Below are 24,998 nucleotides of genomic sequence, written 5' to 3'. Positions count from 1 at the left end.
TAAGAAATAAATGAATAAATGGGGTGGGTTGGAGGGCTGGGGGGATAAGGACATATCTATTTATTGAATTAAATTTATTGAGGGAATGAATAGAGCAGATATGATTTGGCACATGTAGAAAACTGCAAAAACAAACACCTTTGATCAGTAAGCCATAAACACTAACACAAAATGCATTTCATTGCCTCTTCAAAAGCTATAAGGGCAGGTGTGTGTATTATGATACAAAATGAGGAATCATTTTTGCTAAAAAGTTAAATATTGGATTTTTTCTAGAAATCACCCATTATTGCAGCAATCACTGCTGCAGCTTTTATAGATAAATGGAAGCTCAACATAGATTATCCCAGGGATAACGCTTTTTCTGTAGACCAACCTGGAAGGTGATGTCACCCTGGTTCCCTTACTGAAAAACCTATGAGATATTTCCATTTGATTCTTGATCATTGCAGAAAATAAGTGGTAAAGACACATTTCCTATACTTACAGCAAATGAAGACCACTTTCAGGATTTTTGAAGCCAAAGCAAAAAGACATTACTGGGCTAAAACGAACAAGGCTACACTGTGGCCGTGCTGCCACTGCTACACGGCTGTAAAGCCGTACTCAGCACTGCTCGGCGTGATTGCGCCCTGTAGTCAAACTTAGCCACTTGTTAGCAACCGTCTTTTTTAAGACACATTAAAGCTTCAAAGTTCATGAGTGGGTATTTACTGATATATTTTATGTAGTAGAAAAAAATTTAAAAGTCTTGTAAGCTTGTGTTAATGTTGCCTTAAGTTTAAAATGTAGAAGAACCAGGACTAAAATGACATAAAATTGAGACTTTTTTTCTGCTCAATGTTACTTACACAGCCAACAGGGGAGCCATTCTGCCCCGCTCTCTTTTCTGTTTTAGGATGTTTTTTTTTCTGTAAAGCTGCAGGAGGAGGAGATGACGTAAAAATTAAGCCCAACTATTTGCATTTGGACGAAGGTAGTGAGAGATATGACCAGACCTGCCGACAAAATAATAGGCACTGTAAGATTCTGCCTGATTCCTCTGTGCCCAACTGAATCATGGTGGACAGATATCTTACCAAAGAGTATTAAATTGTAGGCTAACATTTCTGCTTTCCATCGGTAAAACAAAGTGAAAAAACCATAAGTGTAAAACCTATGTAACAAGGAAGAGCATTTAAATCAAGATTTTCTTGATTGTGTGAAAGAGGGGCCACACTCCTCTTACTTACACGAATAAAAAGTGCCTGCGCTGAATCAACTATTACAATAGCTTTCTGGATACACAAGTGTATATTTTTACTCACCTGTAAAGGAAAAACTCCACAAGGTTGACGTGAGAGGGTGAGATATGCCTTAAATGTGTGCGAAATTTGGAAAAAAAAATATATACAGGTATATTTTACAAGCGTATTCTGTCACATTTGAATACTAAAAGAGGTTTATCTTTTTATATCTGAACTTAGTGAAACACACTAGTTATAATACGAAGCTGTGTTTACACACACAGTCTCCGAGGGACACAATTTCCCAAATGATGCCATTACACTGATGGCCAAAGAGATCATTTTCCTGCTTCATGAGCAGAAATGATGACAGCAATATCCGGAGTCGTAATGTGAGTAACACTATGTACAAAATGTTTGTTGTTCCCAAATGCTGTTGCAAACAGGGGTATGATGGGTCGTCTTTTTCTTCAGTTTGTCCATTGTCACTGTGGGTCAGTCAGTCAGCCTAAATGAACCAGGGTCATGACTGTAGTGTACTCGTGCTGCAGACCGTCTGTGTCAGTGTCGCACAGCGTGTAGTCGTCTTTAACGATTCGGTCGCAGCCAATCTCACCGTTACCGAACAGGCCGAAGAGCGGAGTGTTGGGGAACACCTTGTGGAAGGCGTCTGCCTCTACATTGGCCTGGTTGTTGTAGTAGTTCTGGCCTCTCCCCACGCAGGCAAACATGAAACCGAGGGTGTTTCGCTCAGGAATTTTGGCTGCCTTTAGCCGCCGGATTGTGGCTTCAGCCGCCTTTGGGTTGCTGATGTCTTGATCCAAGAGCACAGATGCTCCCTGCACCTTAGGGCCACTCAGGGTCAGGCCCACCACACCATATGCACCCTGGCTACAGCTACAGAGTGAGAAATGATGGGAGAGGGACACTGTGAATATTGCAAAGAGAAGGCAGTGGAAGACGCCGCTGCTAATTTAACTCTGCAAGTGTTAAAGTGGTCATTTTGAGCTACAAATACAATTAAATTCTGTTGACAGTTCCATAAGTGGTATTAAGTGACAGAGAAACACATAATCTAAAATGAGGGGAGATTATCCAGCACATATGGAAAGCTCTTCAGTCAAACTATGTTTGAGGAGGCCTCACAGTGTTTGAACAGGTAATCATTTGCAATTGTTATTTTTGTATCAAAGCATTATTCTTTCCCGAAAAGGTAAGAAATAACCAGGAATTGTTGCGAAGGACATTAACTCACCAGTATCTGCGAGGAGAGAAGACACTTTCTACCAGCCCTCCAGCAATAAGAGCTTTGCTCTTGGCCAGTGGATCCAGTATTTGGCTGAGGAACCGCGCTCCTCCAGACTTATATGCCTCATAGACAAACATCAGTACCACACGCAGCTCTGGGTTGTCAATTAGACCTGTGCAGAAAGTATAACAAACAAAAATGCAATGCAAAAACAATATCTGGAAGGTTTTACAAGTTTCTCATTTCTCTTTTTTTGGATTAGTGAATCAGGGTTCCTAGATCTTAAGGAGTGATTTAAGACTTTAAAACTTTTCTGATGAACTGAAATTTAGGAACAATTTTACAGACGCCAATACTGACAGTAAAAGAACATGTACTGACATCAATTACTTAATGTTGGGGGGAATTTTATTTTATTTTTCAAATATTCATTGGAAAACAAAACATCAGTTTTTGGTGATGCTAACGCAAGACACATTCTGTAAAAAAAAAACTGTAGTTAAACATTATTTTAAGCTTTTGCCATGCCATGTCAGAAAAAACAATCCTACCTTAAATGTCTAAGCATTTTTAAGACTTTCGAAAGATTGACTGAAGACTTTTTAATGCTAATTTAGGCCTCATTTTCGATGCCTTTTAAGAGTTCTTAAAGCTCTGCGGAAAGCCTGTTGGATCGTTGTAACGAGCCTACACTCACCTGCTTCTTTCAGGGCTGCTGGGGAGATGGACTTCTTGCAAAAATGAAAGGGCTTGACGTGTACACCTTCGATGCTGGGGAGCATGATTGCAAAGCCAGCCTCCCCCTCCTGGTACTCCTGAGGAAGGCTGGAGCAAGAGCCGCTGGGAGTCACTGCACAGAGGAGCAGACATAATATTGAGTTATATGCAGTTACTTACACACATCATTTGTCACTGAGGCCAGTGAGTCTGAGGAATCATTCCAGCAATTTATTTCACCGGGGAGTTCCTCCTCTGTGGCTGACATTGTATCGATCACTGAAATCAACCCCTATAGCTAAATTATATTACTTAGAGACAACATGCCGAATCTTGTCAGAACTACTAAGTATGCAGATTAAAAACTAAACACTCGAAATATTGAAATCAGGTTAACTGTTTAAGGTAACCACACGTTTCCAGAGTTTACATTAACTGTTTTGACAACTAGTTGAGTTATCGCTGCAGGGAGGATGTGACCTTTGTTTGGTTTGTTTTTTTTATACTTACTTTTTTTTTAATTTATTACACTTGAAGCAATCGCTATTGGTTATTGCTTCAAGTGTTAGTTACAACCACAGAAAGTAGACAAAATGTCTGAGGCATCACTCTAGTTTCCAGACGGTACTGTTGCTTTACTGTTGCTGCCATCTTGGAACCAGAACATTTTAATTTGACCGAAGCAGATCAAACCAGACGTGACAGGAGGACCAAGGCAACTACTGCTGCTTAAAGTGATACTTTCCATGAAGAAGAATGTTTTACATGTCAAACAGGAAAGCATAGGTGTAAATGATAAAATGGATAATGACGACTTTCATTTAACTATAGTTTTAGTGTCCTGGTACTGTGAGTGTTGTCTTACTGTCGTACTGTCATGGCTTACAGGGGCGCTTAAGGATCCACTGTTTTCCTACTTATTGGAACGTGTCTACACAGTTCTTTTACGGCGTTAATATCTTCTGAAGAGCCGTGATTCTTGTTAACTTTTATTATATTACTATGTTTGACTTTGATGTCATATTTTTCGTTTTGTTTTTTTTATTCTGGCTTTGGCATTTACTTGGGAAGCGGCATCCAGTGGCCATGGCAGAAACTGCAGCTCAAGGCACAATCCTGTCAGCCTCGCTAATAAACCACAGTTGACTGACGCTGGGTTAGATACAATTTTTCAAAACTCAGGACAGCATTTTTATTTTTTTAATTCTTTAACTATATTTTTATTTTGCTAAATTATCTATGACCTATATAGATACACCTAAAATACCAAACAAAACTACAGGCAAGATGGTGAATATAATTGTATAGGTTGCTGAAATTGAAATTAAAACTGAAAAGAAAAAAAAACTCAGGTTAGCAATGCTACAGAAAAACTTCCGCAAGAGGAACAGGTCACTGGTGAAACCTCACCAACACTAACTGGAAAACACCTAATTTGATCTTTGCTTATGATACAAAACTACAATCTCAGTAACCTCAGTAAGAGCAGCAAAAGCATCAGAAACATCAGCCAGGTATGACTGCACTACCTTCAACACACGGCACTGAAGGCATTTCTAAATGTGCTCAGCTGAGAGAATTTAGGAGACGGATGAGCTACTGTGCAGATGAGAAAACATTTTGTGCTGTCAAATTTATAGGATCATGAGAGGGGCCTAAAAACCGTACACCTTATAGATGTTATCGTTACATTTTTGCTGAGCTGGCGTGCAACTGAATTTGTGCATTACAGAAACTTTTTACTGTATCCAAAATGAGCATATACACCGCATTAGTATCTCATTCATCAAACTCCTCCACTGTTTCAGTTTATGAAATTCATATAAAGCTCTGCAGATGTACTTTTCTGAGGTGTATCACAAGTCATCATTTTAAAACTGCGCAGCCCCACTACCGACATGCAGAAATAATTAGATGTGCCCGCAGCTATATGGCAGACTTATCACAAGTAATCTAAGGACTCAACCTTATCCACCTTACATAAAGGTTTCATTCAATTGAATTCGATGTACGTGGTGACCTTGTGGTGACCCACAGCTGCAATATCACAAAATGAGTGTTATCACAAACAGCTGAGGCTGCCATTAAAGCTGATAGACGACGGGAGCCTGATAAGCCATCATCTTGAGGAAAGAGAACATGGCTGATGGAGAGTCACATCTCCGCAGGGTTGTGATTATATGGAGAAATGGGGAGCACAGCACCAGGGAGACTAGGCAATCTATCAGAGGCAGAGGCAGGGAAGTGCCAGCCACCACTGGTGCTTTCCAACGAGGCAGCAGCGGTGGGGATTAATGCGTACGCCTCTATGCTGAGGTGAACTGTTCCTCTTTGATACACCCGAGACACCTGGTTAGCTTTCATATTTTTCTACCTTAGTACTTGAACATGATAAGGCCCCATATTTGTACCTGCATACATTTGAAGCTCATTTAATTTTAGTATTGAATTAAATGATTCCCTGTATGCGGCTATCCATGCTTTCATCACAGGGTGAGGTGCGGATTTTACCTACGTCTCAATGAATAAGGAAATGTAAGAGAGTCAGAGAAGAGGAACACTTACAGACTATGCCTGGTGTAGAGACACCCATGATGTCACAGCCTTTTGGGAAGAGCAGGTTCAGTTCTTCAACTATGTCTGAACTGTGGCGACTCCTTTTCGCTTTAGGGTGGTTAAAAAAAAAAACATGTTAACAAAAGCAGAAATGGGATACACAGAAGACAATAGAACAACAGAAAGCCAGGCAGCCCTACAGAACAAAAGCAAGACGAAACTAGGTTAGAGTTAGGATCAAATTAGCACAAGAGGACAAATAATGCAAAATGCCAACATAGAGTAATACAAACAATCATACCAAAAAGGAAATAAAATAAATAAAACATAAATATGACAGGTGATTTTTTTTTAAATGATGACATCACATCAAAGCAGGTCTATTAACATGGGTTTTAAGAAGTGATTTAAAAGAAGTCACTGGTTCTGTAAGCCTTATCTCCTCAGGCAGGTCAGTCCAAAGCCAAGAGGCTCTTATGGCATAATTAGTGTGGAGGATATATTAAACTGCAGGTGGCCAAAGCAACTAAAACAAAAAAAAGACTAATGAAAATGACTAACATCTTCAACACATCTTTTCTTGTTTTTAAGTAAACTTCAATGACATAAGTGCCATGATCCTCTCTAAAGGGGAATTTGTGTTAAAAGTGCAGGTGATCAGTCATAACAATAACTGCAGAATCATTTTAATGTGTCACAACGACACATGCTTCTAAAGCTGCAGTGACAAACAGGAACAATCGCCACAAGATGAAACTGACCAACAAGGTACAGATCATGAGCATGACCTAAGTTCTCAGTTCTGCTTTTGGGTTGTCTAACGGAATTCAGCATTGATCTTGATTTTGAATGTGAGTGTCTGCGATAAACTGAAGGTTAAAGAGTTTCCCTTGTGTGGAATGAGAAAATTCTCCTGCTTCTTAGGCTCAATAAACTCTTAAAAACCATCGTGGATCAGATGAAAGTGCATCATCACAAAGCTTAAAACAGCTGTTTTTCGTGACAGCCATGCTACAAACATATGATTTTTTTCTAGAATGACTTACTGCCATAGATTAAACTACCCAACAATAAATAAAGTGATTAAAATTAGCACAGCTTACCAAGCCTTCCATCTACGGCAGTATGATGCAACATAGACATTAATGCAGCAGCTTATTGATCCCAAGCATCATATGTAATAGTAAAACACTGTCAGGGAACACTTTATTGCAAAATGAGTACTATAACTCTCATACTTTCAGTAAAAGTTGCCAATAATACAAACTTTTAATACAGTAAGGCTTTGGATGCAGGACTTTTACTTCTGGTGGATTATTTTCACAGTGTGGTATTAATACTTTTTCTAAAGTAAAGGAACTGAATACTGCTTCCAACACTACTTTCCACTATCACAATTTGAACAATTATGTTTGAGAAAGATGGGCACTGAGTGGGCATACTGTCTCTAACAAACACAATATAACAGTGTCTAAAAGCACTGAGGACCAATATCATACCAACCTTTATTCTGTCTGTAGCAATAAGCTTGTCCATTGAATGCCTCACAATCCACTAACGCTAGAACTGTTTTGGGCAGGAGGAACACTTTCTAAAAAAATAATCAGAGGAAAAGAACATGGGTTAGAGATTCTGCTAATTGCAATCTGGCCACAATACATTACCCAACAATAAACCACACCTTACTCGTCATTTTATTTAAAAATGCATAATAATTTTTTTTTTTTTTTAATCAACTCCTGAACACATTTTCAGGTTTTTACTGTTGAGCTAGAAGAAGGATCATTTCTGGATTAGCAAGTGGAGGGACAGGTTAGACTTGTTATTTGTTTTGTCTTTAAGTCATAACCAAAAACCACCCAGGCACTCTTTTGCAAAACAGTGTGCCTTGGTATTTTTTGGTTAAGACTTACTGACAAAACCAATAAAAAGTCTAACCCCTTCCTCCTTTTTGGTGATTTTTGTCCTTGGATCCAAAGAACGCCTATTTATGAGACCTACATATGTGAAGTAGCACTCCTCAGACGACATACTTTATAGTAGGGGTCAACAGATTAATGGCCTGGCTGATTATTGGGGCTGATATTTGGCATTTTGCTGACTATCTGTACCAGCATTTAATTTTAATGATCACCAATCAAATGCATTTACTAAAAGGTGCAAAGTAAGTGTCAGCATGGGAGGAACTTTTACTTTGTTTACCTAAGGGAGATTTTTTTGTTTAATTTTCACTTGACTTTATAAACACAAAACAAAATACATTAGCTAACAATATACCACACCTTATTAGTCATTTTATTCATAAATGCATGATAATACATTTTTTAAATCATCTCCTGAACTCATTTTCAGTTTTTACCGTTGAGCTACAAGGGAGATCATTTCTAGATGAGCAAGTGTGGTAAGCATATGACCAAAAGAGGAGGAAGTGGATTGACTTAAAAAAAATAATAACAAGGCACACTTTTGCAAAATAGTGTGCCTTGGTATTTTTCGGTTATAACATACTGCAAAAAATTAAAAAATAAAAATAAAAAGTCTAACCTCTCCCTGCTTTTTTGGTGATTTTTGTGTCCAAAGAGCACCTGTTTTTGAAACTTTTATATTATAAAGTAGCACTCCTCAGCCAAAGTAAATAAGTTAAGCAGATTTTTAAAACAAATACTATCGTCAGGCTATTTAGAATACAAATTTTAGTCAATATTTTCCACATCAACTCTGACCGACACATTCGCCAGGTGACGTTTCAGGTCTTTTAATGTCTAAAACAGTCTCCCGTGCTTTACCTCCACTTCGTCAGCCAGGATGCTGCTGAGGACATGGGCGTCTGTGCTGGACGGTCCACGGGCTGACACCCAGGTGAGCTGCTGCTGAGTCCTCAGCACTCTGCGCGCACAGTTTCTCCACAGTCTGCACACACTGATGACAAACACAAACAAACACTCGGCTTCACCAGCTAGCTCCGCAGAAACTTGTCAACAGAGTTAGCTATTAGCTTCTGTCAGAGAAACAGGGCCGGGTAGCTGAACGCAATTACACACTTTGAGTAAAACAACTCCTAAAATACTCTGGCTGCCATATTAGCTTTCTAACTGTCCAAAATGTTTTTAAGAAGTAGTTTCACTTCCAATCGACAGCCTTAGTGTTAGCTAAGTTAGCTGTTTAGCATAAACATGTTTCTACTATACCTTGCGATCCGGAGAAGCGACTTGGTTGGTACGAACGTCAGAATTCGCTCAACCACTTCTGCAACATTGCTGAGTATGTATGCAGCCTTGCTGTCTTGTATAGAAACGGTAAAATCTTGATTTTCACCCATATTTTGCTCTCAAGTCGTGTCGAGTCTTCCAGCACGGCTGCCCAGCTGTGAACTTTCACCTCTGCTGTTCTTCCGCTGCTGCCGTTGTGACACAGCGCCCCCCTGCGGCGAGGATGAACCACTGCAGTTTCTAGTTTACTCCTGCTGTAGTTTCTTGTTCATTGTTTTGGCTGGTAGTAATGTACGATAGAACACGCTATGTCTATTTCTGCTGATCGATATTTTAGGAATTATAGGAGAACTGTGTTTGTATATTATGGAAACTGTGTAATCAGGGTCAAAGGGTTCAGATGACTTCCCCTCAAGGCCCATGCAAAGGTCTATGCTGCACTGGCCATGTTGGAGTCTGATCAAGGACACGATTTGGAAGATTTTTTTCAGTGATATCTAATGGCTGGCCAGGGTGTAAGAATTAAATATATACCTGGGTTAAAGTAAAAACCGGGTAGGTAAATCATCAGATATCGTTTTTTTTTTTTTTTTTTTGGAATTAAACAGGTGAAAGTACAGAATGGATAATATGGGATTCACGGTCAGACAATGATTTATGTTCATTAAGAATTATTTGTATAAAACTCAAAGTCTAGTGTCTGCTATGAATTTGTTGGAAATGTGATTGAATCATTCAGTGGTGAACAATTTTATGTTAAGGTTCATTTCTATTAATAGGATGACCATTTTGTTTCTTCACCATGTTCAGTTATACCATCAAGATTAACTGTTTGTTGTTATGTTTATCTGTGGTATTGTCAGTGTGAAATGTAAAATGCTCAAACATTTACCTCTTTAGCACTTTTGAAGTTCTTTAAAAAAAAAAAAATGATTTCAGAGAGGAATCCCTATTGGTTTAACAGGTTACAAATCATGTCCACACTGAGACCATAACCTGTGATAAGAGGTCATAAGTAGACATTGTTTCATGTTAAAGCATCACAAGCACAAAAAGGCTGGGAACAACTACCTAATGATACATTAGAGTCAGGTTTCACCGCACTGGTGGTGATCTGCATAAAAATAAGTTTATAGTTCAAGTTGTCCACAGCACCATGGTATAGCTCTTATTTAAAATACAAGTGACAGTACCACTGTGAAAGTTTAGTGCTTTATTTTGCATTGCCTAAATAAATGATTAGCTTTTGACATCGTTCATTCACCCCTATTTTGTCTTTACAGATTAAAAGTAGAATTACTGTCTCGGGGTTGTATGCCTCCGTGAATCACTCATGTTGCAGTTACTGTTTACATCCTTGTCGATCCAGACTCTTATGTAGCCACGACAGAGGTCCTAATATGGATGTTGCTGCAAACTAACTTCTAACTTCTTAAAAAAGGATGCTGACACACACTTTTAATCCAGCAGCACAGTTCTTTTTATTTCTTGATATTGTAGGATTCCATGTTTTTTTATAATCCATTTTAAAGTGAGATTCTCTCATAAGCCTCTAGGGTTTTTCTGTATCTAACCTGCACAATCTGCCTCTGTTTTAATGTTGTTGTTCTGTTTTGTTTTTACTGCGCAAATAAAAGAGAAAAAGAAAAAGAATCTATAACAATCAGTTCAGTTTCAGTTTCATCAACTAGCATCCAAATGTCTCCCCTTCTGTTCCTGAGTTATGATGTTGAAAAATGCTCAGGAAAGTATTATATAACACCATTTCACAGTGAAGTTGATCTTTGACCTTTTAGAAATAAAATTTCACCACTTCAATATTTTATCCTGTTAGACATTAATGAAATGTTTTCGAAATTAGCACATGAATTCTAGAGTTATGGCCAAATACATGTTTTTTGAGGTCACAGTGACCACCTTTGACCACCAAAATCTAATTAGTTCATCCTCGAGTCCTGGTGGACATTTGCAAAACATTTTAGAAATTCCCTCAAGGCATTCTTGTAATATCATATTCAGGAGCATTGGATGAGGGACAGACAGACATTCATGCATACGAACAGACAACCCAAAAACATCATGCCTCTAGCCACAACTGTTGACGGCATAGAGATATAAAGATACCAAAGAAATATTTGCAATGAAGCCAGACTAGAAATAAATTGTACTAGATCCAACCGTTTATTCATGATCTTTACATTTCCGAGATAAAATGGGAGAGACAAAATCAAACAAAACGGTTTCTCTACATGAACAGAAAGGTGAGTACAGCGTGCACACGTTTTTACTTTGCTGATTCAAACAGTACATTTAAGCGAATGTGCTAAACTGCAAGTGTACAACATTACTGACACTGAATAAATGTTTACCATACAGAAGAAACAAAGACACACAAGCAACTTTACAAATGTACACATAATAAAAGTCCCTTTAATATAACCATGTCTAAACTTATGGCTTTGCTGACGAAGATTATGTGCTGTACGTTTCCCCCAAAGAAAGTGCAAATTGTCCCAACATGTACATGTAAACTTATTTAAGATGTGCAGTGAATTTTAACTGACCTCTGATTACAGTGTGTAACAAAAACAGTGTAGTTTAACTGTAGCTCGCCGAAGCCACGTGTGCTACCTTGGAGAGCTCATTTCTTCATGATGACAAGGTCAGAGGACTCGTACAAACATAAGGCCCAATGTTATCTGCAGCAGCCGTATATGGGAGCCAGCCATATTCAGAGCAGATGAGTCAAGGCAGGGAGAGGAGCAGAGCTGGGTCAAATGTTAACCATCTCCATTAGAGTCTGATCCAGCATCTGCTTTAAGCTCAGGCCCTCTTCTTTAGCTTGTGTGAGTTTATCTGTTAATACAGTATTGCATCGGTTAAAAATCATAACAGCTCAAAGATGCACAGAATATAAAACAGACAAAGCTCTAGCCCAGGAAAACAGTGTTAGACGTGTGCTGGATGTTGTTAAAAACCATATGAGTGTGAGAAAACTCACCGTAATATATTCGATAACAGCAGTTTGCATTCTTTAAGTATGCACATATCTACTACTCTGATAGTGTGAGCCAACTCACTGTAAATATTAAACTCAAGCTATAGACAGGGCTGTAGTCAAGACTGTGTGAGCCGGTTTTAGGACAAAGGAATGGTGCTTTGCCAGGTCTGCGGTTTGGAAATGGTTCTAAACATTGCTCATGTCTGAGAGTATCAAGTCGAAGCATCCTCTTCAAGCAGTGTCAGGTCATTCGAGAAAAGAACTGTGAGCACCGATTTAACTCCAAACTAGAGATCTCTATGGAAACTCTCCCCATTAATATTTCACAGGTTATTTCCCTCCACAACTACCCCTGATGATGTTTGTCCGATCACAACTCTGTTATCAAACAGGCACATTTTCATTTACGACTACAACCTATCCTATCTCTAACAACTAGCCAGCTCGTATAAATAAATATGGCGTGTGAATTCCCTCAAAATGTCCCAGTAGTCTGCTCTGCATCCTTGTGGCTTCACACCAAAATATACTCCTTCACCCTGTGTTTCTATTTCAACTGAAGTGAAGGTTTGTTCAGCGTGTTCATACTCACTGCGAGATCAGGGGCAGTCTATCAAGAAAATTACATCTATTATTTATTTTTTAAAAAAGGTGAAAACATTGGCGTGTCCTGACTGAAATGCTACAGATAGAAAAACTCCAACAAGCAACAAGAGAGCAAATCAAATCTGCATGAGCACTGAAATAAAGGGCAGTTTGGTTTCAGACTCCCATCTTATAACCTACAGCTTAAGGCAACTTAGATTTAAGACTTTTTAAGACATTTTTAATTCCACTGCTAATTAAATTTAAAACTAATTTTGCAATAACCAACATTGAGAGAAAAAAACATGAACAAATTACTCAGGGATAGGGACAATTTCAGCCAAAGGTTAATGCAACATAAAGCACGACTTTTTTTGGTAAAGTTAAAAGGTCAAACTTGGCGTGGTTCTTCTTCTATCCTGATCTGTGTGACATTAATGTGAGAGGCGAGTAAATTATTTAAAAAACAGATATTACCATTTTTTGGTTTTTTGGGGGGAGGATTTTCAATGATTCATAGTATCCTTCTCCTATGTCTTAGCAACACTCTTTAAAGATTGATTTAAGACATTTTTATGCCAATTGAGGACTTTTTTTTTTTTTAGATGGATTTATTTAATGCCTTTAAGACTTTTTAAGGATTCATACTCGTCCTTTTTTAAGACTCATTAGCAATTATAACATCACAGAGAGGGATTCAAGGATTTTCAACGCATTCTCTGGACCCCTTGCAGCACACTCAGCCTTCTCCAGCTGTTGGTCAGAGGTGACCTCACAGCCTTCATCCCATGAGCAACAGCAGCATGCCGATTTCAACTGAAGTGCTACAGCCCTGTCCATATCTGAGTAAACACACCAGCTTTTCATATAGCGAGGCTGTCCGACCTCCCGTCTGAAACTGCAGTTGGAGCATGCATAATGTGAAAATCTTACATTGTATTCCCATTTTGTTGAAACCATTACTTGGTTTAAGCTTTGTGTCATAGACACTGTTGTCTATACTTTTTCTATATCACAGCATTAGACAATATGCCTGGACATTTGAGATTCAGAAGAATGGAAGCGTACGAGAGCCCTTTCCAGCTTAGGCCTCGTTTAAGGCTACTCTCAGTTCATTGGTCAGAAGGCGGTTTTTCTCAAGCTGCTTGTATAGATGGTCTTGACAGTCAGAAAGCAGGTAAAGAGAAAAGGGAAAGAGACAGAAGGCAGGTTAGTACAAAAGACAAAAAGAGTTAGTGCTGCTTTAAAGTGAATCACAGAAGCGTCAACTTTGTACTCAAGCTGTTGAACTGCTGCCCTCATGGACGCCAAACTAAAGCAATAACTTACTCCATTTTTCTTTCATTTACATTTCCAAAAGGTCTTACAAGTGGTCATCAACCTGCTTTCCTGGTTACCATGGCAACATCGCCTACTAATTATTCTTTTGGTTGCTTTTGAGCTTGCGGTAGCCTTTACTGAAATCACTGTTCTGTTCCCCTGATATGAAGGACAGCCTGAAGATAAGACTATACGTAAATGACCAATTCATAATCCAGACTCAGAGACAACGACTTTCTGCGTAGCGACTGAGGTTAGGCTAATCATTCTGGAAACTGCAAAGCTAAAATTAATTTCAAAGGAGGTATAGCCAAAATTAAAATGGAGCTTCCGTTCTTTAATGAAGCAGTGTGAGAGATTTCGTGGCATCTAGTGGAGAGAACTGCAGATTGCAACCAGCTGAAACTTCTCCCATGAGCCCAGCGTCAACTCCTGGTTAGAATTCCTTTGGTGTTGATTGTTCAGGAGGTTTTTACTACTTTTTCACATTAAAAAACTGTGTTTTCTCTGATGCAGTTTGACATGGCAGACAGGCTGTTAGCCCAGCACCTAATAATGTGTGTTCACCTTTCTTTGATAATTTAAGATTAGGATGTTCAGGAGGGTTGTGAGCCTCTTCCTTTACGAAATAAATGGACCCGTAAACACACTGAGTCAAGCAGTTTCACCGTTTTAAAAATCAAGTGTTTTTTCAACACTCATCATGGAAAGGCTACTAACTACGGTGGCTGACATGAAAATGCAAACTGCCCTATCTAGAGCCGTTGTTTGCTTTGTTCAATTTTGGGCTACGGTAGAAACATAGTGGCCCTATGTAGATATAAACAGCTCATTCCAAGGTAAATAAAGCAATAATATTCCTATCTCTAGGTGATTATACACAAAAAACAAACGCATTTTATAGTCCATTGCTGCCAATATATCCATCCAAATCCTACACATTGAATCTTTCAGGGAGGATGAGCCACTAAAGATCACCGTTAAGAGGTTTGAGTCAGTGTCTCTGGTGACGCAGTTCATCATTTTAGCTACCAAAGTGTGCTCAAGCTATTAGCTTGTGAAACTTTCAATTACAAAACATAAAGCAGCTGCACAAATGGCCGAATAAACTGTCTATCAAAGCGGGTAACCTATCACAACAGCTGCTTATTTTACCATATTCTTCTAATTTGAAAGGACAACAGAGGACACCTGTTGTATTTCCCGTGATCACTAGACGGTTAAAAAATAAGAGAATTAACACCCTAATACTGCCATTATAACAAATCTGTCCTCTCAACAGAAAAAGGAACAGTGAATGGGAGGGGAGCCTTAAGAGTTTATTCAAAAGCTACTCAACAAAACAAATTAAAAAGACATAAGACAAAAAAAAAAGATAGGACAAATGGAAATGAAGAAACATTGCAGGAGAAAGGGGGAAGGGCTGGCATAGATGGAAGAATGTTTATTTTAAACAAAGCAATACGGCTCAAAAGTCTGTATGAGAGATGAACAAATGGATGGCGGCAGCGACAGCCCAGTGTGCAGAAGTGACGGGGCAGTAAGGAAATACAGAGACAGAAAGTCGGGCTGCGCTGCACAGGAGAGAGATGATGACGTTCAACCAGCTTCTGAGGTGAGGGGTGTAAAAATTTAGCTGTGAAAAAAAAGGAGACAACAAAAGTGTTGGAGATATAAAAAGGAGGAATGGAAGATAAATGTCACACACAACAAAGAAGGAAAAAAGGATACAGAAATGAGAAAAAAAAGCTAGAGAAAGTGAATCTTAAGAACAAAGTGGCAGTCTATCGGGAGGGTGAGAGAACAATGTTACTATGAAGTGTGGTTAGTAGGCAACGAAAAGAAACCTAGCCTAAGAAGCAAGTCAAAATATATCCAAAACACCTTAAGTTCTCACAGACAGACAGACAGACAGACAGACACACACAGACACACAGACAGACACACAGACACACACACACACACACACACACACACACACACACACACAAGGTTAGACCAGCAGGAAAGGAGAATTTGTTGTTGAAGTCAGCCCGTCTACAATTTGGCCAAATACAAATCACTGCACTCAAACATGCCACAAGAGGGAGCTATTGTACATTGGTAACAGTGGTTAGTGGGGTTGAGCTCTAAGGCACAACACAAAAACAAGCATATGGTGAATTACATGGAGGTCATGTCGTTGAGGGCGTGGTCCAGCTCCTCGCTGATGGCCTTGTACTTCAGTTTCTGGGCATACAGCTCATCTATTGTGTGGTAATAATTGTGAGGTGGCAGTGAAGGATTTGAAAGTCAAACGCAAAGACAACAGAAAAACAATAGTGTCAGAGAACAGCAACCAAAAAAGGGGAAAACACAAATAGAGAAACTGAAAGAAGCAGGACAGAAATAGGAAGTGCACATGAACAGCTGCTGATGTTGTGTCAGATTCCTGAGGAGTCACTGAGAAACGGCATCACATGTTCCATGACCCTGAGAGGACTGCTTGGGACGAGCTGGCCTTGAACAGTCACTACACCAGAATGCCAAACAGCATTGTGGTGAGAAATGTTGCCAACATGAATAATATCACGCCGGCTTCTGTGGATCACTGCTTTGTTTTTTCCCCCCCAATAGACGACTGACAGTGAAGATATTTGTCCTGAGGTCTATTTAACACTCTGTTGCCCTGATAAATAACCTCACATGGCACCAGTGTTTACAAAAGAGGCACTCTTTCTTTTACGAGCATCCCCTTAAGAAATTAGAGAAAACTGGTGTTTATTGTATTATACTGTAAGAAGACTTTACAAGGAAAGCTGAAAACTGCCTGACAAAGATTTCTTTATGTTTATGTAGACACCCCTACATTTCTTAAGAACTTTATCTAATGCCAAAAAAAAAAAAATCAAGTGGAAACGATTCATACCTTCCAAGTCATCAATGGTCTTCTCAAGCTTGGCGACTGATCTCTCAGCGAACTCAGCACGAGTCTCAGCCTGAGTGGAGGAACACAGTCAAACATTAACAAGTCACATTATGCATTTACATTAACAATTCACATTAAGAGCTTTACATTACTAGGCACAGCCCTACAAGCATAAAAGACGCTTCACTGCTGTAAAAAGAAAACATAATATCACTTCTAATATTTTAAATCATCAGTGTCAAGCTCTGCAAAACTGCAGAATACCTACATTAAAAAGTGCAGGATGATATATATATATATTTATGTATTTATTTATTAATTTGTTCAGAAGTCTCACTAGTATATTTATATTTAGATAGGAACGTAGCTATTTGTAAATATGTAGTTTGATCAAATGAATGTACATGAGTATATGAGTATATTTATATTTTGTACATTTAAAGATATATTATTGTATATCAGATGTATTGAAACAGGTAGTATATGTATACATCAGTACATATATGACATGATTAGGATAACTTAATTATTGAGTAAAGGGGCAGGATTAAATAAGTTTACACTTACTCCTACTCATTTTCACATTTAAATTGAGGCACTTTGTGGATGGAATTTAATATGTTTATCTTCATTTTTTCCTTTTGTTATTCATATGCTTTGAATGGCTGCTTTTGTTGTATTTTCATGTTCAAAATAAAGACATCAATCAATCAGTTTTGCCGACTGAAGTTTAACTCACCTCCTTCAACTTGTCTGTAAGAACCTTGATCTCCTCCTCGTACTTGTCCTCCTTCTGTGAGTACTGTGGTTGTATACAAAGGCCAGAGTGAGACACATATACACGAGAGTTTTGAACACATTTCAAAGGTTTATACTGTGGATTATTTGTAGTGTATCGTCCTGGGCAGCCACCTTACCTTCTCTGCCTGAGCCTCCAGAGACTTCAGGTTGTTCTGTACGGTTTTCAGCTCCTCCTCAAGCTCAGAGCATTTGCTATCGATTTATGGTCCCATTGAACAAGCGGGAAGATGCCACAGATAAACAAAGAAAAAATACAAACTGTTTGTCTGCAATATATCTTTAAAAGTTTGGACTTAGAGGAACAGATGTAGAGGAAGGGGAAGGAAGTGGTTACCTCTCAGACAGCTCAGCGCGCTCCTCTGTACGTTCCAAGTCACTCTCAATGATCACCAGCTTACGGGCCACCTGAATTCACAACACAGACTTTAGTTAAACGATCAGCAGTCGGACGGAATTTCATTTCTTCTACAACCGTTACTTTTATTGATGGCTCATGGCAATAATATGTAGCTGACTGAAAGTGTCCATTGTTGTCAGCTGTTACATTTAGCTAAAAGAATGTGGAAAATGCAGAGCCCAAAGTTCAGTGAACAGCTGAGAAACATGCCTCCTCGTATTTGCGGTCAGCCTCCTCTGCAATGTGTTTGGCCTCCTTCAGCTGGATCTCCTGCAGCTCCATCTTCTCCTCGTCCTTCATTGCCCTGTTCTCAATGACCTTCATGCCTCTGAGGGGAAGAAAAGAGTATGGCAAAAATAGTAAGGCACAACAGCGGGCCAAAATGTTTTGAGAAATCCCTGATAATAACAATAATAATACAATTATGACCGACAAAGATAAGAAACTCCATTTTAAGTGGCTTAAAATAAAGTTTTCACAAAGCACATGGTTCCTACTGACGCCACACATTGGTTAGAAAGTGGTCTGAGTTTTAAGACTGCATACACTTTAACATACATTCACACATCTGGACAATCTGTCTGGATACTTAACAGACACAGCAGCGTGCCATTTTGTAAATCAAAGTTTCATCCTGACACATTATTATATGGATTCTTCGTACAACAATGTGATATTTGCTGATATTACAAAAGTTTGCCATGATACAATTTCAATTCAATTTATTCAGGGGCCTGGGGTCAATATTACATGATTTTCTTGGCTGGCATCATCTGCCACGTTATAATGTTTAGGAAGGAAGGACACTGTGACCAAAGATGTACCACGAGAATTAACAAATGAAGGCGTATCTTTAAGATGACTTTATGTTTCAATGTTTTTACTATTATATTATCATTACACCCCAAGTGGACTACACTATGTACATGATGACTATGTGTAGGCAGTCATGTTTGAATAAACACCAAATACTGCATGACACACACCCATAGCGAGGAGTTTGACTGTATTATTCCTGCTGCAAGAGCTTGCAGTTGTCGTAAATCTTTAAGTTACTATCAGAATGCTACAGCTCTGCTTTCCAGTATTGGTCGGGATGAGTTTAACTGCAGAAATGTGGATATCTAAAGTTATGCAAACATGTTATTATGCAAAACATCATCTAAGAAAACTAATTTTCTATCCTCGTTGCTATTCAGTGCCACACCTCTGAGCATTAGTGCAATATGATTTCTAGCCACCAGTGGCAGCACTGACTGCAATGTTAGGGGTGGTACTCCAACAGCATGAATCAGGTGCAAATTGTGATTTTTTCTTTTTTTTAAGCAAACAGTAGTTTAGCAGAATCTAACATGTCAGAGCTAGAGTAATAAATCTTGCTTTCTTATTTGTTTTAAAGGCATTTAGAGGCAGCATGATCACTCTGCTCCAAAAGTTTGAAAGGGCATGTGAACTGATGCAGTGGAGTGACTGAGGACTGGATGTCAAAATCCTGTCCTAACCCCTCACTCTTCAATGAACAGTGCTACACAAATGTCTTAGGCCACCTTAAACTATGTTATTTTAGTAAGGTTACAATGATCGCACATATTTATTTCTCAGTAGTCTCTTTACTAAAATACACTCAGAACATACAGGAAATATGTATTCAGTATTTAAAATGCAAATATTCCACAATAAAACAGCTTCATCAGGCTAAAGTTGCAAGTATTTAGTGCAACCTCCCTTTCCACTTAGCATGTCATGAACTCTCTTGAGCAGATAATATGAGATTTACAATAATAATCTTCCGGTGTATTTAAAACATAACGTTTTTCTATGGTTTATGATTCCATGTGCCAAACTAAATATCAACTGCAGTCTGAAGAGGCCATTTTGTTCCACCGTTTTTGGTGGTTTAATGCACTGTATATGTTCTCTGTATTTTTTTTTTTTGAATAAAGATACTGAGAAATAAATATGTATATACCCCCATTAGAACTTTACAAAAACAACAAATCTATGGTAGCCTAAGACTTTTGCACAGTACTGTATATTTCACACAAACACTGTGAGATGATGGAGAACAAAAAACCTGACAAAATGCGAGGTTCTGTATATGAAGACTACAACCGTGACTTTCCTGTATAACACCAAGCATTGACAGAGGGGCTGGCTCATGAGCAGACTGTGTTGACCAAGACACGTCTGTTTTCCAGGTGCAAAGGTACCCACCTCTCGCTCTCATCAGCAGCCTTCTCGGCCTCCTCCAGCTTGGTCAGTGCCGTGGCCAGACGCTCCTGAGCACGGTCCAACTCCTCCTCAACCAGCTGGATACGTCTGTTCAGGGAAGCTACATCACCCTCAGCCTAGGGAGAACACAACACCACAATCATACAGTCAAATCAAGTTCATTTGGATAGGCCAAAATCACGTTTGAACTGGCTCACAACACCATCCCATACTCTCCAAGGAGGGGCCTGGGCTGGGTCAGAGACAAGCCCCAAGGGAGAGATGCAGGCTCTGGTGTCCATTTTTTATATACAGACTGAGAGAGGGTGGCATTGTTCCTCTTTTAACACACATTTTAATCTTAATACATGTTAGCAGTGCCTGTAAAAACAATTTTAGACCAATTTATCAACCCTTATTTACAGTCGAGCCTGAAATATCCTATCACTTTGTTACAGTATCTTGACCCAAGAATAAATTGACCGCAAAACATGGTTACAATTTTGTATTTTGAAGAGAGAAAAAGCAGCTTCCCTGTGCTCCTACTAGCTAGTAGCTGCGGGAGTTTTTGGTGTCAGGAGCTGAGGTGCTGCAGCAACATTAGCCTCATGATACTTGTTAACAGAGCTGTTTGCTTATTCGGGGCGAGTCCGGGTGGTGTCCTTTCATCAACACAGCGTTTACTCGCATCCCACGGTGGGCTAATCTCAAGCGTGCATGCATTTGAGCATAAACCGTCGCTGTCTGGGCCTAGCAGCCACGCTTTTTGACCAGATTTACGCCTAATGCCGTCGACAGCCTGGGGACTAATTGCCTTAAATAATTAGCAGGGCGGCTTACTGCTTCCCTCGCGCTCCGCTCCTGGTTCAGGTCCCGCTGTAGTAACGCTGCCCGGTCCTCCGCCGCATCGGCCTGGTCCTGCAGCGACTTGATTTTCTTTTTCACAGCTTCCAGAGAGCTCCCACCGGCCATTTTTTTGCTCGTTTTTTTGTGTCTCAGCTAAGCTACTTTTCCCTCGGGTCGGTGTCGGCTGTCTGCTTCAGCGCAGACACACACGCACACACACACACACACACACTTGGAGATGCGGCGCGTTTGATCCCTGCCCCCACCGCCTTTAATCAACCGCTGATGAGGATTGGGACGTGCCATCCATCCCGGAAGTACTTGATTTTACACGCAAGTAATAAAATGTATCATATGAATAAAAACAATGTATCAGTTGTGTTTATTTCCAGTTTTTTTTTCCTTTTCAAAGTAGGTATTATCATTTTTTTTATTCTTTCTATCTGTAAGGTTGTGTAAACTCATGACGGGTTTTGAGGGCATCCCCTCCTGGTAAATTGAGCTGACCCTATCAAAATTACAGCCCCAAACATTTCTGATTCAGCTAGTGAGCCAAGTTTCTACCCTCCTCATGTAATGTTGTCAAGATTTATTGACTTGGATGAAAAATGTGCATTTTGATTTAACCCTTTTGAAACGTTAGTTTTATTGTACTGCTTTCAGATGCCTTTCAAAGCTAATTAGACCTTTAAACACCAGGCAAATTGGTTTGATTTCTTTTAAACACATGGGGGGAAAAGGCAATCAGCAACGTGACAACATGACTCACACAAATTCCAAGAAATTAGTAGATTTTGGAATTCATTAAAAAAAAGATAGGGAAAAAAATAATTTTACAGAACTATTATATTTTTATGATTTTAATTCAGTTGATTTCTTGTTTCATTTTATTTTTTTAAATTTATTTATTTATTTGCTAATTTTCAGGTGATTTTAATGTTCTTTTTACTAATTTCTTCTTAAGTTGCTCATTGCTTTTTGACCCATGTTTTTGAAAGAAATCAAACCAAATTTCACAGGTTTCAAAGGGTTAATAAATCTGAGACATTTGTTATAGAGACTGTTCATTATTCATGAGAGGAGATGGGTTGTGCGAAACTGGAGAGGCACACAATTTTTGTTTGTTTGTTCGAAGCACTGGGGAGGTAGACTGTAAATGGTCATATAATATATATATTTTTAAATATCCTCAGAACCCCCAAAACATGCAAGTGGGTTTTAAAAGCTTTTTTTCTTTACAAATCTCCAAAATCACACCATTTATCACAGCCATAAACTGTGAAATATGGTTATTCATGGTAAAGGGAGGGTCATGCAATTTCCCTCAGTCACCCAGGGAGGCTTGAGGCAGGGTCATGTTGTTAAAATAAAAAAGTCACACTGCTGCCACCCACCTATGCAGATAAATTAAGTACAGTCTGGTTGAGTTTTTCACATTCTATTCAATTTTAGACAGATTTGGAAATATATATTTTAAAGAATACTGGTCACGCTGAGAAATCAATCTCAAAGATTTTTTTTTTGAAAGCAAACATTTCATATAAACAAATCTACACATAATCTAAACAAATCTAAATTTGCCAAATCATCCCCCTGTTGACAAGTAGTTTTTTCGGATAGATTTAGTCTAATGCAGTCTTTGAAACATGTAAATAATATATATGTATCTATCATATATCATTATAACCCCCCATTCATGAACCTGTCTACATGATTTTAAAATACTGTCTCTGTCTTGTTGTTTATGTGTGTGTGCGTGCATGTGTTTTATTTCCTTATTTTTCAATTTTTGTCTGTCACTATTGTGTCATTGTATTATTTATTTGATAAAGTTTACTTTAAAAAATAATAAAGTCATGAGCTAAATTACAACTGTGTACACACAATTAATAGTCTTATTAATAAACACAACATAAATCTTCTTCTCTCTAATAGTAATAATAATTATGTTCCCCAACTGTTCTGTCCTGCCCTCTTTGAACCTCACCCACTTTGTTTTCCTGCTACAAATGCAATACATGTACATCGTGCTGCTAACACTGCTGTCTGCAGACACAAGACACTTTATCTACCATTATTAAATTCCAGTGCATTTGTTTGTATTTATCTATTTATGAATTGCAATTTAATTATGTTTCACTTGTATTTGGGATTCCAAGTTATTGAATAGAGGCGCTTCTGTACTTACTATTTGTCCATGGTGTACTTTGTACCTCTGTTTAACTGAATATGATTTATTTTGTATATGTACTCAAAATGTATATTAAGTCTAGTTTTTAGGCTTCTTCTCTGATCTGTGGTATGCATCTGTTTTTGTACTTGTTTCCTTTTCTGTACGTTTCCCTGTCAAACACTCAAACAACAAGTCCATATTGGGAAACAAAGTTTATGTTATGTCATCTTGTACTTAATTCATCAGTTACTATCAATCAAGTGTAACTGAGGCGTAATTGGTGTAACATTAAACTAATTCAATAAAGTGGTAACTATATCAGGATCAGACATAACTGCCAACTGAAACCAGAACAACCACAAATCTGTCGAGGATTGAACACACCAGAATATTCTTGTAAAATGCCCCAGTGAAACCCTACACTGGTCCTCAGATTCATCCAAATGGCTGTGGAATGCACTGGTAAGCCAGTGAGCAGTGACCTGACCATATACAGCACAAGAGCTAAATTTAACTATCCATATTTTCCTCTTATACTGCCCATTGGTCTCCTCTAATTGATTATTGCATAATTTAATCATCAGTGTTAATCTGTATGGGGGCTGGCAATCTTAATTTCCTGAGGGGACCCAAGAGGTGGTTCAAGGTCAAAACATTAAGTAATGTGTGACTCATTGGGGCTTCTCCACCAGACACTGGTACTGTCAGCCCAAACTCACATCTGTGGCTTTCTTCTCAGCCAGTTCCAGTTTCTCCTGGGCATCCTTCAAGGCTTCAGAGTACTTGTCCAACTCATCCTCAGTTGACTTCAGCTTCTTCTGCAGTGCGACCAGGTCATCCTCAAGCTTGATTACAGAGAAACGAGAGGAGATTTACGAACACATAGACAGCCAGTCATCATTACTCTCAGACTCAATCACACCAGGTATGTAACACCTCGCAGTACCAGTAAACAATCTCTAAGGCGAGAAAATAAGAAACGTTTGCTTTGCATAATAAACTCTATGTAATCCATCAAGAAATACAATCATTATAAGTTGTCAGAACATGCGTATTATTAGGCATTATGGCTAAATCATGAGGAATTCAACAATAATTGTAACATATTCCCCTTTTGTTGCCAACTTCGTGCAGCCCGATTATGATTTAAAATAAAAAAATAAAACAAGCACATTATTAAGACTTTCAAAAGTTAATATAATTACATGAAGACAAATGTTTTAGTTTTTCAGTCACCAGACAGGGGACATGCAGGGACCCCGTAGCGCCAGGCGCACCGTGCCACTAGGCACCGGTGCGTAAAAACACCAGAGCGCGTTTCACACTGGATGCCTACCTGTTTGCTCCTGTCCTCAGCTGCTTTCTTGTCTGACTCGGCCTGCTCAGCTCTATCCAAGGCGTTCTCCTTGTCGAGCTTGAGCATCTGCATCTTCTTCTTGATGGCATCCATGGCTGCTTAGTGTCGGCGGTGTCCGCGCAAAACCAAAAACAAAAGAAACTGAAAGAAACGATGGGAGCGTCTGAACCACACTGAACGCCAAGCTGGAGTGCGAGCTCGCCTGGATTGTAGTGAGTCAAATATGTAGTTTGGCTCGGCAGTTACTGGATACCCAATACTTTTTTGGAAACAACTGCAGCTGTTTGTCAACGTGGGATCTGTCTTTTTTCTGGATCTCTTCAGTGATTCGCCCTTTCATGACATTTGACTACTTCTATGACCAAACATGGGTTATAGACGTCAGGAGGGCACACCCCCCTCACAACAGGACTTCTCAGTCCACTCCTATTTCTAACACCAT

General features: G+C 39.0%; 2 protein-coding genes across 8 annotated transcripts; both read right to left on the bottom strand.

Moving 5' to 3' along the window:
- Positions 1-28: 28 nt before the first annotated feature.
- On the bottom strand, positions 29-9,144 carry fbxo22 (F-box protein 22). The gene is made up of 7 exons (XM_042485997.2): positions 8,937-9,144; positions 8,535-8,667; positions 7,252-7,339; positions 5,758-5,856; positions 3,173-3,325; positions 2,482-2,647; positions 29-2,123 (listed from the first exon to the last, which is right to left on the bottom strand). The coding sequence occupies exons 1-7, from the start codon at positions 9,065-9,067 to the stop codon at positions 1,730-1,732; spliced, it is 1,164 nt and encodes a 387-aa protein (XP_042341931.1). The 5' UTR covers positions 9,068-9,144; the 3' UTR covers positions 29-1,729.
- A 1,971-nt stretch (positions 9,145-11,115) lies between these two features.
- On the bottom strand, positions 11,116-24,783 carry LOC121960605 (tropomyosin alpha-1 chain-like). Of its 7 annotated transcripts, XM_042510666.2 has the most exons (10): positions 24,536-24,778; positions 23,919-24,044; positions 20,184-20,317; positions 18,180-18,297; positions 17,907-17,977; positions 17,689-17,764; positions 17,511-17,573; positions 16,772-16,841; positions 16,031-16,109; positions 15,281-15,499 (listed from the first exon to the last, which is right to left on the bottom strand). In XM_042510666.2, the coding sequence occupies exons 1-10, from the start codon at positions 24,647-24,649 to the stop codon at positions 15,496-15,498; spliced, it is 855 nt and encodes a 284-aa protein (XP_042366600.1). In that variant the 5' UTR covers positions 24,650-24,778; the 3' UTR covers positions 15,281-15,495. The 7 variants fall into 7 exon arrangements, with proteins under 7 accessions (XP_042366527.1, XP_042366679.1, XP_087935644.1 ...); XM_042510593.2 differs by lacking the exons at positions 15,281-15,499; positions 16,031-16,109 and adding an exon at positions 11,116-11,813 and having other exon boundaries at positions 24,536-24,781; XM_088079518.1 differs by lacking the exons at positions 15,281-15,499; positions 16,031-16,109 and adding an exon at positions 13,086-13,701 and having other exon boundaries at positions 24,536-24,783.
- Between the last annotated feature and the right edge of the window lie 215 nt (positions 24,784-24,998).

This window comes from Plectropomus leopardus, chromosome 1, assembly GCF_026936395.1.
Source record: "Plectropomus leopardus strain MGB_pleo_1.0 chromosome 1, ASM2693639v1, whole genome shotgun sequence".
NCBI classification, from domain to species: domain Eukaryota; kingdom Metazoa; phylum Chordata; class Actinopteri; order Perciformes; family Serranidae; genus Plectropomus; species Plectropomus leopardus.
This window is presented reverse-complemented; position numbering and strand designations above follow the sequence as displayed.

Coding starts and splice junctions, on each gene's coding strand:
- LOC121960605 (XM_042510593.2), bottom strand. CDS start 24,649: ATGGATGCCATCAAGAAGAAGATGCAGATGCTCAAGCTCGACAAGGAG. Junction 24,045..24,535: donor CTGAGGACAGGAGCAAACAG/GTAGGCATCCAG, acceptor TCTGTAATCAAG/CTTGAGGATGACCTGGTCGC. Junction 18,298..20,183: donor GCTGCTGATGAGAGCGAGAG/GTGGGTACCTTT, acceptor TCTTCCCCTCAG/AGGCATGAAGGTCATTGAGA.
- fbxo22 (XM_042485997.2), bottom strand. CDS start 9,067: ATGGGTGAAAATCAAGATTTTACCGTTTCTATACAAGACAGCAAGGCT. Junction 7,340..8,534: donor TCCTGGCTGACGAAGTGGAG/GTAAAGCACGGG, acceptor TTATTTTTTTAG/AAAGTGTTCCTCCTGCCCAA. Junction 2,124..2,481: donor TTCTCTCCTCGCAGATACTG/GTGAGTTAATGT, acceptor CTCACTCTGTAG/CTGTAGCCAGGGTGCATATG.